Source organism: Coffea arabica, chromosome 11e (assembly GCF_036785885.1).
Source record: "Coffea arabica cultivar ET-39 chromosome 11e, Coffea Arabica ET-39 HiFi, whole genome shotgun sequence".
NCBI classification, from domain to species: Eukaryota; Viridiplantae; Streptophyta; class Magnoliopsida; order Gentianales; family Rubiaceae; genus Coffea; species Coffea arabica.
In genome coordinates, this window is record NC_092331.1 from 11,218,207 (window position 1) to 11,233,771 (window position 15,565).

General features: G+C 33.8%; 1 protein-coding gene and 1 pseudogene across 1 annotated transcript; one reads left to right on the top strand and one right to left on the bottom strand.

The window, feature by feature from the left end:
* Positions 1 to 6,657: 6,657 nt before the first annotated feature.
* LOC113719733 (uncharacterized) lies at positions 6,658 to 10,624 on the bottom strand (annotated as a pseudogene).
* Positions 10,625 to 10,985: 361 nt separating this feature from the next.
* LOC113718144 (zinc finger BED domain-containing protein RICESLEEPER 1-like) lies at positions 10,986 to 14,935 on the top strand. The gene is made up of 3 exons (XM_027243062.2): positions 10,986 to 11,302; positions 12,366 to 14,520; positions 14,611 to 14,935. The coding sequence occupies exons 2-3, from the start codon at positions 13,591 to 13,593 to the stop codon at positions 14,668 to 14,670; spliced, it is 990 nt and encodes a 329-aa protein (XP_027098863.1). The 5' UTR covers positions 10,986 to 11,302; positions 12,366 to 13,590; the 3' UTR covers positions 14,671 to 14,935.
* Positions 14,936 to 15,565: the final 630 nt, after the last annotated feature.

Genomic DNA, 15,565 nt, shown 5'->3' on the forward strand with positions numbered 1-15,565 from the left:
CAATTTACATTTTTTCAGTTGTGAGGAAGGTAATTTAGAAGAAATCCAACAGGATATCTTAGATAACCTCTGGAATAGTAGAAGTAATTCTGATAGAATTAAAAATTTAAATATTTTAGCATTTTATTTCAGTAATCTACCAAAACAAAGTTTTTCATATTATGCAATAGTTCGGGGTAAGACACCTGAAATTTATTCCAAATGGATTTCAGTAGTAGAACAAATTAAAGATTTTCAAAATCCTTTGTGGAAAGCTTTTCATAGCATCCATGAAGCCTTGGATTTTGCTAGAAAAAATATTGGCATCAGTTTTCATGTAGATAGCAAAGCTAGTATGGATAGCATGAGGGTGCCAGTGCAATCTTGTACAGAAGCCCCTAGTAGCAGCAATAGTGGTAGAAGTTATTCTGATTCAGTAGCATATGATAATACTCATAGCATTCAATTTTGTAGACATTGTAAGGTTATGGAAGAAGCAATCAGAAGCTTAAATCTTAAATCTAGAAATCTAGAAGAAGAAAATAAAAATTTAAAAGAAAAAAGCTCATTCTCTGACAGGGCAGCTCAAAGAAATGTGTAAAAATATCTGGATTACAAAGTGATACAATAATTTCACAAATTTCTGAAATAGGGGAGTTACAAGGAAGACTGTCTCATACAGTATCACAAATGGCCAGTTCTTCATCCGACCCAGCAAAAGAGATGTTTATAAAAGAACAACCCATCTCAAATAGACCCTTTGAGTTTCTTAAGCCCAGAATGTTTTTTAGGCCTTATTCTTTATTAGAACCTTTCCCTTTATCCATCATAGAAATTATCAGCCAAAAAGTGCAAGCCCAGCACTTAGCAAAATTAGAAACAATACAAAAATACTTCAAAGAAATAGTAACCAAACCCAATACCAACTACAGCCTTAACATCAGCCCATCTTACTGGATCAATCCCCATAAAAAATGCCCAAATAATCCAGAACCTTGTGACCACCAGAAATACAGAAACCATTGTGTACATACACTTGATTTTCTCATATTCAGAGCATCCATTAAACTACACAGATATACTCCAGTAGCCCTTATGGTCAATTAAGAAAGAATAATTCTTACATCACAGTTCTTAATGGATTGTGGATTCTTAAAAGAATTTTGAATTTCTGATCGAGATGACTCATATCAGCTAGGAACAAGTTTAGCATATTTTTGTAGACAAATGCTAAATTATGGACAATGGGTTCAAGTAAAAATTAAATCAGCACTAGCAGAATGGATTGGACTCATTGATTTAGAACCAACAATTCATAGAATAAAGATTCAAGTTAGCAATGTTTATCCAACTCCACCAGCAGCAGCAAGGATAATAATAGCAGAATGTCCTTTAACACTAGAAGAACAACTCCGGAATTCAAAGGCTATGCACTTAGCCTATAGACATTTTAAATCTGGATGGTCATACTTCAGATTGGCAGCAGAAAACAAAATTCAGAAGATCTACACTTCCTACCGATATAATCTGGAAAAAGACTTTATAGTTCAAACAACTTATCCAGAACTATTCCAGCAGTACTTAAATGATTATATGGCAGGAAGAGCTCAGCCAGAAGAAATTGAAGGAGAAATTGAAGAAGCCTTTAGCTTTTTGAAAATTTTGGTCATTATCGGCCATATAACTTTTTGAAAATTTAGGCCACTGTCGGCCTCATAGATTAGACACCGGATTCCAACAAAGTTGAAATCCGCAAAAATAATTAGGAAACACAAGTCCGGATTTCAAATCTGAACAACAAGCCTATAAAAGCACCAGTCTCAAACCATTGTTGAGTACGATGCTTTCATAACCTGTAAATTACAAAGCATTCTATATTCAGTCCAAACCACTTTTTTACAAAACTTAATCTTTCTAGTCATCTTATTATTGAGAGAAAAGGAAAACATAGAATAGAAATTAGTACAGCCTACCATAGATTTAATCCAAATAACCGGAAACTTTGAGAGAGATACCCTATTTTGTAGTCTTAAAAATCCAAAAGACGGTGTAGTATCCATCATAGCCGTTTGGTCAAGAGTACTGCAAGGCGTAAGGGGAAGATCTGGTGAAGCAAACCTCCAAAAACAGGATTCCAACTCTCATAGCATCAGAAGGAAACTTTGGAATAAAAGTAAGGAAGGTATAATTTCTGTAACCTCTATCAAGTACCGAGTACTCATATAATTTTTAAAACTCATATACTTTATAATTTTTGCATATAAATTCTGTATGAATTTTGAACTACCTTTTCAGTTCACAACTACTCAAGAAAATTCATATAGAATAGTTTTAGCAACTCTTAAACAATCAGATACATATTATTATTTTGATAAAATTTTAGAAGATCTAGAAAATCAGATCAGTGTTTAACATATATACAAATAGAAAAATCTAGATTAGTAAAAGTAGCAAATCACCATCCCGCATCATTTCTCAGAAAAATTAGACAAGCAAAAGTAGATTTACTTTGGCACAGATACTCTGAATTAAAATCTATAAAAAGACAAAAATTAGAAGAAAAGGAAAAATATAAAAACAGAAGGAATTCCTGTAATAAGATCTGTAGAATATCTGATTAAGCAATATAGGTCTTTAACTAGAGCCTAATAGTCCAGCCATTCTGGGAGTTTGGTACCAGATAAGTTTGGTATCAGAGCCAGGTTCTATAGTTTGCAATATTTAGCATATAACATATACCTAGAAGAAAATTCTATTTTTTTATCAAAACAGGCTAATATACCAGAATTTATTCCAAATTCTCCAGTTAAAGACCAATAATAAAAAACTTAGTAGAATCATTCCAGATCAGTTTGGTACCAGATCTTTAACTGTGGTTTGGGGTTTACTGAGAATATGTTACTAAGATGTGGCTTATTTTCTTTCTTTGTTACTGGTAGTCTTTTAAACTGATCCGTAATCTCTTCTAGGTCTTTTTCAAATTTATCTATCTGCAAAACTCTAATTTTTTCTGTTACTGCATCTATTTTCTTATGTAATGATACTAACAAGGCTATTATCACGTTATTTTGTTTAGGATATGTTTTATTTGATATACTGGTTCCTAAGTAATCTGTTAACCCTAATGTTTCCTGGTGGTAATATTTTAATTCTTTTAATATTTTTATAAATTCAGGATAAAAAGCATGCTGTGAAGGAAGTGGTTTATTAGTACTGCTCATATATTAACTCAAAATTATTTTTTCTATTTTATGTAATAGTATTTCTACCTGATTATAAGATTGTTTTAATTCTTTTGATTTTTGACTAATTTCTTCTAATATTTTGTTATTAATTTTATATTCTTTGAGTTGTTCTAGACTTCTTATTTTTGTAATTATTTTATTATTTTGATCTTTTATGTAGTCTTGATTTTCTACTAAAGTTTTTATTATTTTATTATTATTTTTTAATGATTCTACTAAGTTTTCTATTATTCTAGAATTATTTTCTTTATGTTTTTCTAAGGATTCTGCTAATGATATTATTAGGTCAACTAAACTATTATAATTTTTATCTTCTAAACTGTGTAAACTATGCTTATATACGTTACTAAAATAACAGTTATGTTTATGATTATCTAGAGTTATTATATTTCTAGATTTATTTTTTATTTTTAAATCTAAATATTCTAATCTTTTATCTATCTTTGATTTTACTTAAGGAATCAGACTCACCAGGACGGCAAGTTCTGATACCAAACTTATCTGGTACCAAACTCCCAGAATGGTTGGACTATTAGGCTCCAGTTAAAGACCTATATTGCTTAATCAGATATTCTACAGATCTTATTACAGGAATTCCTTCTGTTTTTATATTTTTCCTTTTCTTCTAATTTTTGTCTTTTTATAGATTTTAATTCAGAGTATCTGTGCTAAAGTAAATCTACTTTTGCTTGTCTAATTTTTCTGAGAAATGATGCGGGATGGTGATTTGCTACTTTTACTAATCTAGATTTTTCTATTTGTATATATGTTAAACACTGATCTGATGTTTCTAGATCTTCTAAAATTTTATCAAAATAATAATATGTATCTGATTGTTTAAGAGTTGCTAATGCTATTCTATATGAATTTTCTTGAGTAGTTGTGAACTGAAAAGGTAGTTCAAAATTCATATAGAATTTATATGCAGAAATTATAAAGTATATGAGTTTTAAAAATTATATAAGTACTCGGTACTTGATAGAGGTTACAGAAATTATACCTTCCTTGCTTTTATTCCAAAGTTTCCTTCTGATGCTATGAGAGTTGGAATCCTGTTTTTAGATGTTTGCCTCATCAGATCTTCCCCTTACGCCTTGCAGTACTCTTGACCAAACGGCTATGATGGGTATTACACCGTCTTTTGGACTTTTAAGATTCCAAAATAGGGTATCTCTCTCAAAGTTTCCGGTTATTTGGATTAAATCTAGGGTAGGCTGTACTAATTTCTATTCTATGTTTCCCTTTCCTCTCAATAATAAGATGACTTGAAAGATTAACCTTTGTAAAAAGTGTTTTGGACTGAATATAGAATGCTTTGTAATTTATAGGTTATGAAAGTATCGTACTCAACAATGGTTTGAGACTGGTGCTTTTATAGGCTTGTTGTTTGGATTTGAAATCCGGACTTGTGTTTCCTAATTATTTTTGCGAATTTCAACTTGGTTGGAATCCGGTGTCTAGTATATGAGGCCGACAATGGCCTAAATTTTCAAAGAACTATATGGCCGATAATGGCCAAAATTTTCAAAAAGCTAAAGGCTATATGGCGGACAATGGCCAAAATTTATGAGACCGGTATCTTTTCAAGAACTAATCAAAATCTTAATCTTGCTAACTTGATACATATGTGTGTATATACCTCATATATAGAGCCTACAATTCTCATATATATCTCATATATATGTGTGTATATACCTCTCAAGTTATATATTTCTTGGTAATAACCATATATTACCAGATAAAAAATATCATACTTGCTCCAGTTAAAGACCTATATTGCTTAATTAGATATTCTACAGATCTTATTACAGGAATTCCTTCTGTTTTTATATTTTTCCTTTTCTTCTAATTTTTGTCTTTCTATAGATTTTAATTCAGAGTATCTGTGCCAAAGTAAATTTACTTTTGCTTGTCTAATATTTCTGAGAAATGATGCGGGATGGTGATGTGCTACTTTTACTAATCTAGATTCTTCTATTTGTATATATGCTAAACACTGATCTGACGTTTATAGATCTTCTAAAATTTTATCAAAATAATATGTATCTGATTGTTTAAGAGTTGCTGATGCTATTCTATATGAATTTTCTTGAGTAGTTGTGAACTGAAAAGGTAGTTCAAAATTTGTAATATCATTATATAATACGTATAACTAATACTATCATTATTATAAATTTGTAACTAATTACATTAAATATTATCTATATAATTAAATATAATTATATAAATATAAATATATAATGATATAATATATATATATTAATTATACTAATATATTATATAATTATAATGTATATTACATATGAAATATAATTATTATTATATTTATAATAATAAATATAAATATATAATATATAATTATTATATTCTATGCACATATATATTATAATTATATGCACATATAATATACATTTATAAATATATTTATAAATAATATTATTATATTATTATATAATATTAATAAATTTATAATATCTATTATATAAATATAATTATATTTAATTAAATAATTATAATATAATATTTATATAATATATTATATATGTGTATATAATAATTATAAATATAAATATATTTATTATTCTAAATATATTATATAATTATACTAATATTATAATAAAATATGTAATTATAATTATAATGTATATTATATATAATTATATATATATGTATATATAATTATATATTAATTATTTTAACGAATGGCAGGGACATGCCCTGTTTCTAAACGGGAATCAGACTTAGGTTTTGTCCAAAACCCTCCAGGTTATTAGGGAATTGGGGAACTCCGAATTTTTAGATATGATTTCAAAATTCCAATTCCAATAGTAGTAATCCAAACAATAATTATGAAATTTATTTCAATTCTCCATTCCAAAACCCTCTTACCAAACATCATATTGCACGGATGAACCCAAGGATTTGTTCTTGATGAGAACAAGACTGGTTAAATACATGCTCAAGTCGCGGTAGAAGAACATGAACTCAATCAACATCCTCTCTCCCTCCCTCCTTGGAACATGAATGCTCTTTGTTTCAAGTGCTTTTGCCATTATCCACTTGCGACCACAAAACCATATGCTAAGCCCTTTCTACCAACAAACAATGAAAACATGTACCTCCCTCTTGAATTATAGACTTGTGTAAAGAAGATGCTTCAAGACAACTCAGTTACACCCGTTAAAGAGTGATTATGGTCCTAGCAATTATTAACAAACTTTGGAAGATACTCTTACATGTTATAGCTTTTGAGCTAGCACTGCCTCCCACGCGATAAAGAGAAAAGAATCAACTCCACAAGCAATAACATCACAAAACACTAGAAACCACTTTACACCAGCTTTCTTTTGTGTCCCTCGATCCAATTTTGTCTCTTACACTAAAAGGAAAAGGAAATGGTCCTTTATGTAAGTTGGAAGTGGAACCAAAGGCAAAGGACAAAAGCATATTCCATCTTCGCTTTCCATTGTTAGAATCCCAATCTGAATAGTGGGGTTTCACCATCCATGCAAATTTACAAACTCAATTCAACTCCGATTCTTGTAGAATTCGCTAATATCTCTAGAATGTAAGTTAGACCAGAAGCATGTTGTGATTTTGTCTTGTAACATTTCACGAATTAAGGTAATCTTCACAAGCCGTGCATGGGATTGATGCAACAATATTCAAAGTACATCTAAAGAAACATACGAATCAAGCATTTAAAAAATTTCTGACCCGCATCATGGATCAGCCAAAAAAGGACGACCTCGGACAGCAATTTCAGGATGCCTATAACCAAACTGTGCGCCACAGCCATGGTCCAGAAACTGTGCGTCCTGCTCTGAATCCTATCACCGGCCTTTTAGTATCAAAGTCTTGGAGCTGCACCAGCATATGACAATTTTCAAAGGTAAGTTCAAGGCAGAAAACAAGCACAGCCATCTTCTTAAGTTGTGTATGCTTTTCTGTAAATAACGCAACATGGAGTCAGCCTACCTCCACCAATTGTAGCTTCAGGTAACCGTTCGATGGAGTACTTGTGCTGAGTAATGTACATTATTGGTACACCGGGGACCTACTTGAAAATCAAACCTCAGTTACATTCCAATTCTGGAGAACAGTAAAATGACATGAAATTAATAATCAAGCATATCACACCTTCCGTATCCTTCGCTTTAAGTCTCGATCACATGTTGCAACAATGTAACATTTGTGCTGTTTTCAGCAAACAATAGGTTAGAGCAGGAAAGAATAAAAGCAAGGGAACAGCTTAACCATTAGTTTCTGCATTCGCTCCCATTGACAAGTAATAATACATAGCAACCAGCATCACTTCATTGGAGATTAAGTTCAGAAAGCTTTCATGTGTGATAAACATACATATTAAAAAAATACATAAACAGGATCAGTTTACCTTAGTTTTGAGACACCACAAATTACAGAATTTATTTAAGTGAGATTATACCTGATTGACCCTTTCTACTATGCAATCATCAGCATATGTTCCTTTATGCGTACAAGGAAGCCTTTCAAATCGAGGATCCTTTGCGATTCTGGTAAAAGCAAAAAGCAAAAACAGAAAAGTTTGTTATTCTTAAGCATAGAAATTTAACATGCATTATGCATAAGATACAAAGAACACTTGGTAGTTAATTAGTAATTCTCCTATAGAGCATATCACGATTTATTCACAATCTAAAAATGCAAGGGCCTAATTTTTTACCCAAATTGGTCTTCCTCTTATGAAGACCAAAGTTTTAGGACCACGTAACCAACGTATAACCTTATTCAATAACATAACCATGCAGAATTGCAACCAAAAGACATGAAGAATATTGGATTAGAAATTTAATATGTGAAAATAATATATCATCTATTATCATCTACCACGTTCTTAACCAAAAACACGGGTAATGACAATCTGAGTTTTCTTTCAGCTTGTTCAAACACTAAGCTAAATGATAAAAGCATTTTATGGGAACAGAAGTTCAGGAAAAGGTAAAGAAACAAGATTATACCTTAAAGCAACACGATATTTTTGACCCAGCTTCTCAAGCTCAGCCATTACACAGTCAGTGATACAAGGAGTGCCTGTAGAAAGATCAATAAATGTTATTAGCTTAAGAAATGTGTTCTGGGTAGAAACTGGTAAGAATGACAGCATAAAACAGAGAAGTCAGAAATGTTCAGCACATATCTAGACCAACAGATAAAATGTCTACAAACTCAATTTTGATTATGAGATTCTTTTCTGCACAGTATACAGCAATTAAGCAAGGTGCACGTTGACAACTCAGGAATCTTGAGAGTTCTAGCTTCAGCAACCAATAATCCCATTATAGAATGGCATTCCGCAGCTATGTTGGAGAGTTTTTACCCCCCCCTTCTTCAATTTAGTGACTTCTTCTGGGATATTTGAAAATCACAAGATGAGCTATGAGTTGATTTTTTGTTCCTCTAATTGATACATGACAGGATAAGATGTAGTTCTCATGTGGTTGACTAAAAATAAGCTGCCTATAGAAAATGAAGACTACTCATTTTACTCCAGTTCCCAGAAGCAAATGACGTAGAGCTCCTTGTTGCATTACATCAACCATAAAGTTCACTTGAGCGATCAATTCCCCCGTTTCACAGAAACAACATGACGCAACCATATCCTTTTTAAATTATGAGCAGAAATATCAAGATACAAGAACTTGATAGCATAGTCAATTGATTACCCGATTTTACAAAACAAGAAGATGCAAAAATAGACCTTCTTGTGTTTTGAGCAGAAACATTAAAGTGAAGCCATTCAGAACACTAAAAAACTTTAGTAACAATAATAAAAAGGAGAAGAGAAAAAACAGAAAAATAACAACAAAATTGACAAATAGACAATGTTGATAGCAACAACAGAAAAAATGATTAGATGGCATGCTTCAACTTACATTTTGCATACAAGCAATCCATCATTCCTTTCTCCAAATCCAACTGAATAGAAAGTTTAAAACCAACAAGGAAATCAGTATTTCACTCAATATGTCCTCACAAAGGCAATGATCCTATCTCATCTGTTATGCAAAAGCAAAGTTCCCCTCCACTCCACCCCACAATAAAATGTGGCCGGTGGGAACCATTGTCTTTCAACAAAATTAAGACCAAATATAACTGTAGATTAACCTACTTTTGTGGACATATTTTACAATCTCTGCTACGTTTCATGCTAATATCTTAACTAAATTAACTACCATTTTAGGCTCTTAGATAAGAAAGAAGAAAACTAAACTATATAAACACGTGTATAGTTTCATCCATGTATCAACCCACATTTTAGCACCCTTCCAAAAGAAATCCTTTTTTACAAAAGATTCACTATAAATGATAGGGCAAAGCACCACAATCACAGCACCAAATACAAAATCATAAAAATGGTTATCTTCTGATTAAAGCATTACATCTCCTTTAACAAATATCATCAAGCGAAGACTTGTCATATACAACACCAAGAACATATGCAACTAAAATCCAGAGCACTCACTTTATTTTGAATAGAGAAATTGATAAAATTAGTATCGACCAATATCCTGTACGGCGGACCCAATGCAGTATTGTGCTTGAAGAAAAGTGCAGATGAAACATTTGGTCTGCATCACACAATCAACAACTCTCACTCAATCAATACACAAACAGTGACTTAATGAAAAATATATCCCAAAAAAGGCAAAATCTTTGAACATAATCCTCTAATTAACAGTCCCTATTCCTCATCTTAGAACAAGAGTTGGATCCCAACCATCCACATTCCCCTCCCCTCTTCATCCTTCCATCCCCTCCCCTCTTCCAAAAAGTAAAACTATACAAGAATAATTCTTCGAATCAAACAAAACCCACCACTAAAATCCTTCTTCATTGCATCAGAATGATTGTTCTATTCCAGCCTTCCCTCCCCTTCCCTGCCCTCTTAAAAGAATTATTTACAAAATAAAAAAAATTGAACTAAAAAAATGGAGTAAAGGGGTAATGCATACACGTTTCTGGGAAGCTTCTCCTTAGTCAAATCTTTCTTGTTAGGGTTCAAAACCTCCTCTTTATGCCTGAGCATAAAGAAAATTTCAATTCATGAGCAAATTTATACCAAAAAAAAAAAGCTGACCAATTGTGAATTTAGATACATAAAAGGAGCAAAAAGCTGAGCTGAGAGCTTACTGTTTAATGGCTTTGGAGGTGACCATTTTCTTCATCACGGCGAATTCGGTGCCTTCTTAGCTTTCCCCATTTTTTCCCAGTTTTCTTGGTTCGGCGATTGATTCAACGCCGGAAAAAACCACTCCAGCGGTGGAACCTGCAAAACCCCAAAACCCTTTTGATTCTGCAAAGATGCGGTTGGCGGTTGGGTTGGGTAAGGCATTGATGGGCGGTTTCCGGTTCGACCATCCGGGTCTTTTACTCGGTTCGACCATTGGGCCTTTTGTCTGATTTTGACTTTTCATAAAGTTTCATGTGATTCCACACACCAACTGTTGCTTATTACAGGTAGAGTTGTTAAACCAAACGAGTAGCTCGAAAACTCATTAGAGCTCTGCTCGATAAGTCTCGAGCTCGACTCGTTAATTTCAATTAATGAGTCGCCCTCGACCTTAAAATATACTCGTTTAGTTATCGAGCTGAGTAAGCTCAAATTCCCTTCTTTATCGAGTAGCTTGATTGAGCTTGACAAAGAAGGGCATTTTTGTCATTTTAGCAGTTAAAGAGCAGAAATTTGGACTAGGGTTCGATACTTCGATTGCATCGTTTCATTCTTCTTCTCCGCCTCTGCCTCTCCGCCGCACCCCACAGCCAACAACTTCCCTCTCCGCCGCAACCCACAGCCAGCAATACTCCAACAAAGCAACATTCCTACTTTCCACACAATCGTTGGCCTTCCTGCTTTCCACCAAAATCAACTAGTCCACCAGCATCTCTGTTTTCTTCCATTAACAACCGGTCCACTGCCACGCCCAAAATCAGTCATCTCCAGTTAATCTTTGCTCTCTGGCCTCCACCAAAAATCACCTCAAGCAACCATTGACCAGTCCAATTTGACTGGTTTCTCTAATCCATCGTGATTTCTGGTAAGTGTTGTCTCTTTTCGTAGGTAAATTATCCTAACATGACAAGAATTCCCTTATGATAGGAACCTAATCCTCATATGTTACTACCAGAGCAACTCTTATCTTTGGGATCTGCAAGTAGTAACAAACTTCTTGTTATTGTTTTATATAAATTACAATAATCAAATCATTTGATGATATAGAAAGATAGAACTTTCGGCCCCAAAAAAATAATAATAATAATGGACTTTGATGAGTTTTCTTGTCATGATAAATAAAGAGTAAAATAGATGCATAGAAAATATGTAATTACAGCAGTACTGGAGTTTTATTTTTTCCTGAGCCATGCTGGTAATAAAGTTGCTAGCTGGAACTTTTGGCCCTTGCGATTGGGCTAGAGCCACATTTTTGGCCTCCTTAGTAGGTCTTATCCACAAAGCTTAAAACTCTTCCTCAGTCAATGGATTTTGTTGATTACGGATTTTAGCTGTGTGATGTTTGATTATTTATCAGATTAATTCTTTGTCTACTAGAATTCATAAGCGTTCTATGGTAACCATTCAGATAATGTGCACTGTATTTTGTTAGGGATTCAATGATGAGGGTCTTTCCAAACGAATGTAGTCATATATAATTCCCTGGAAAGGACTGCTGCTTTTTGCTTGTGTCAAAAAAATAGTATTATCCCCTTTCAAGAGTTCAGAACCTGCTATCAATATTAAACAGCCAATATAGTGTTTGCTTATTTTTCATGTTATTACACGGCCTTGTGCGAGGGAGGGAGGGAGCAGTCCAACTTTCAACTTTTCTCCCTTTTGGCTTTCCCAGATGTTGACCACCCTGATTGAGTTTGATTCGGATTAACTTGAGCAAAGAACTAGTCTTTCTTATAGTTACTGATAGTAAATAAGTAATAGTTTTTGTTATCTAGCACTTTATCTGATAGTAGAAGTTTTTGTTAACTTTCAGAATGCACTGCATTAAGTGGTTGAGTTATTAAATATCATATGGACTTGACTGCATATGTTCCTGCATATGTTCCTTATGGACTTGACTCAAGTATATTTTCCCTTTTAAATAATAGGTATGTACAGTCCTCCATTTCATTCACACCAAGGATCGTTAACAAGTCCTATTATGGAGGTTGGAAATGAAACTGTAGATCAAGAACTTGAGGTGGAGTCTAATGCTGATGAGATGAGCGAAAAAGAGCTGGACTTAGATAACTTAGAGCAGCAGAATGATAGAGCAGCATAATGAAGGAGCAGAAACAGGGGAAAAAGGTCCTGTTGAAGGAGCAAATCTGTTTGAAAAAAAACAACGGAAAAAGAAGTCAACAATATGAAAGAATATGACGGTAGTAAAATAGCTTGATGGAACATTGAAAGTGCAGTGCAATCGCTGCAAAGAACTATTTGCCAAAAGCCCATCTGGAGCTACTTCTCAACACAAGCGTCATCTCAAAAATTGTCTATAAAAGAGGTTGGCTGTTGGGGAGGAAAATCAAAAGAGGCAGCAAATGTTATCCTTTACCGAAGGACCCTCGGATGGTATAACTTTTATAACTAATTTCTCCTATGATCATGCTAAAGTACGAGAGTTAGCAACTCATATGGTTCTTATACATGAGTATCCTTTCTCTATGTTGGACCATGTTGTTTTTAACAAGTTCATGAAAGTTGCATCTCTATTTTATAAAAAGATTAACCGACAAACAGTAAAGGAAGATTGTGTGACTACTTACATGCCTGAAAAGAAAAGGCTGAGAAATATATTAAAATGTGCCAATAGGGTTAGTATAACCACAGATTTGTGGAATTCCGGTAAAAAAATTCAATACATAGTTGTGACAGGGCATTTTGTTAATAGTGATTGGGTGTTGCAAAAACGGGTTCTAAATTTTTGTAATGTTCCACCTCCTCACACAAGAGTAATTATTGCTGATGCTTTAAGTAGGTGTTTTTTTTGAGTGAGGGATTGAGAATAAGGTTTCTACTATAACTGTGGACAATGCTTCATATAATGATGTATGCATTAGGAGACTTAAAGAGGATTTCTCTCTAAGAAAAAGGTTGAGCATTGGAGGAAAAATTTTTCATGTTAGGTGTTGTGCCCATATACTTAATTTGCTTGTTCAAGATGGGTTTAATCAAATTGTTGATGTGATTGATGTTGTTCGAGAGGGGATTAAATATTTGAAAAATTTAGAGTCTCGTCTCAATGACTTTGCCAAAATAAAAAAACAGCTTCAATTGCCTTCTAAAAAGCTCATTTTGGACTGCCCAACTAGGTAGAACAACACTTATTTGATGTTGGCTTCAGCTCTAGAGTTTAGGGATGTATTTCCCAGGTATGGGTACATTGATCCTGGGTTTCACTATGTCCCAAGTGAGTACAAGTGGATGAAAGTTGAAGAAGTATGTAAATTTTTGGGTATTTTTTATGAGATCACCAATGTTATTTCTGGAATCGATTACCCAACAGCTAACCTTTTTCTTGTAGACTTGTATAGGATTAAAGAGCTATTAAATGAAAAAGCTCTCAATTTTTCTGATCATATTAGGTTTATGACCAAGAGTATGGCACAAAAATTTGACAAGTGTTGGGGTGAAAGCAATATCTTGATGTCTTTGGGTGCTATTCTTGATCTGAGGTACAAAATGGTCCTTGTTAATCATACTTTCTCAGTTATTTATGGAGAGGATGCAGCCCCTAGGTACATTGATGAGATTATATGCATTCTTTATGACCTCTATAATGAATATGTGGATGCTCACATCTCATCTCATAGTGAGGAACCACAAAGGGAAGCTGGAAAACGAAAACATGCAGAAATTACAAGTAAATCTACCCAAGGGGTTGCTAAAAAGCTTGGAGTTAATGTTCTAACTGGAAAAGAAAAATTTCAGATGATTGTTAATGAAATTGACAAGGCTCCCCCTGAAAAATCATATTTAGATGTCTATTTGGAAGAGAGCATGTATGTTTGTGATGCAAATGCAAATCTTGATGTCTTGGGTTGGTGGAAAGGGGAAAGGTGGAGGTTTCCTATATTGTCAAGATTGGCAAGTGATGCACTCGCTATTCCAGTTACAACCGTGGCGTCCGAATCTACTTTCAGTGTTGATGGTAGAATAATAGATGATAGGCGTGCTTCTATGTTTGTTGAAACTGTGCAAATGCTGCTTTGTGGGAATGATTGGATCTGCAATCTTCATGGGTTAAAAAACAAGTCTCGTGTAAGTAAAATATTTCTTCTACTAGTTGTTTATTTTGGCAGCTCATTTTATCTTGTTATGAGTTGTAACTTTCCTGTTTTCGTTTTGTAGGAACCATTCGATGTTTTCGAATCATCTACAATTGAAAATTTTGATCTTTCGGACATTTGAAGGCTGTTTTCTGGAATATGTGATGCTGCTTCTTGTGATTTGTGAAGCTGGAGTTGTGAAGCGGTACTTTTTCTTATGATTTCTAAAGGGGTTGCTGTACTTTTTCTTGTGATTTCTGAAGTTCGACAATTTTTTAGCTGTGTAGCAGTGTTTTACATAGTTATTTGGCTGCAGTTTGTGCGTTTATTTGGCTGGACAAAACCTGTTATGGTATATTGGCTCTTATCGATGTTGTCTCGTATGAAATTAGGTTGTAGTTTGTGTATTTGTTGACTTTTATTTCTAGAGTTTGTGTTGTATGGATGTTATGGTCTTATATGTTGTCTCGGATGAAATGTGATTAGAGTTTGTAAATTCTTGAATGTGAGTGGCATTGGTTGTCAATCCTATCAATTTTTGTTGATTTTGGATAGCCTAACTCTAGCCAATCATTACCATCCGTAGCCAAATATTTCGTTTATTAGGTTGAATTAGCCTAACTCCAACCAATGCAATCCTTCATGGTATTAGGTTGGAGTTTGTGTATCTGTATTGAATGGAATTATGTTGGACTTCGTATTTGTTGAGTGCTGGACAAATTTTTGGATCTATTGAATGGAATTATACTGGAGCAGGACTTCGTAATAACTAATTGCTGGACAAATATTTCGAAATCGATCCTCGAGCTCGGACAGATATTTCAAGCTCGAGCTCTAGTTCGTTCGAGCCTGGCTCGTTTGTGATAAACGAGTCGAGCTCGAGCTCGAGTTCGAGTCACATTTCCATTTTTCAAGTCGAGTTCGAGTGTATATTATGGCTCATCCGCGCGATCGAGCGAGCTCGAGCCTGGCTCGAGTTCTTCACGAGTCGAGCTCGGCGTTCAGATACTCGGCTCGACTAACAGTTTACAGGTAGC

Bases quoted from the DNA above. Each gene is read 5' to 3' on its own strand.
- LOC113718144 (XM_027243062.2), top strand. From the start codon at position 13,591: ATGTTGGCTTCAGCTCTAGAGTTTAGGGATGTATTTCCCAGGTATGGG. The intron at 14,521-14,610 runs GTAAGTAAAATA...TTCGTTTTGTAG, and splicing joins GGTTAAAAAACAAGTCTCGT to GAACCATTCGATGTTTTCGA.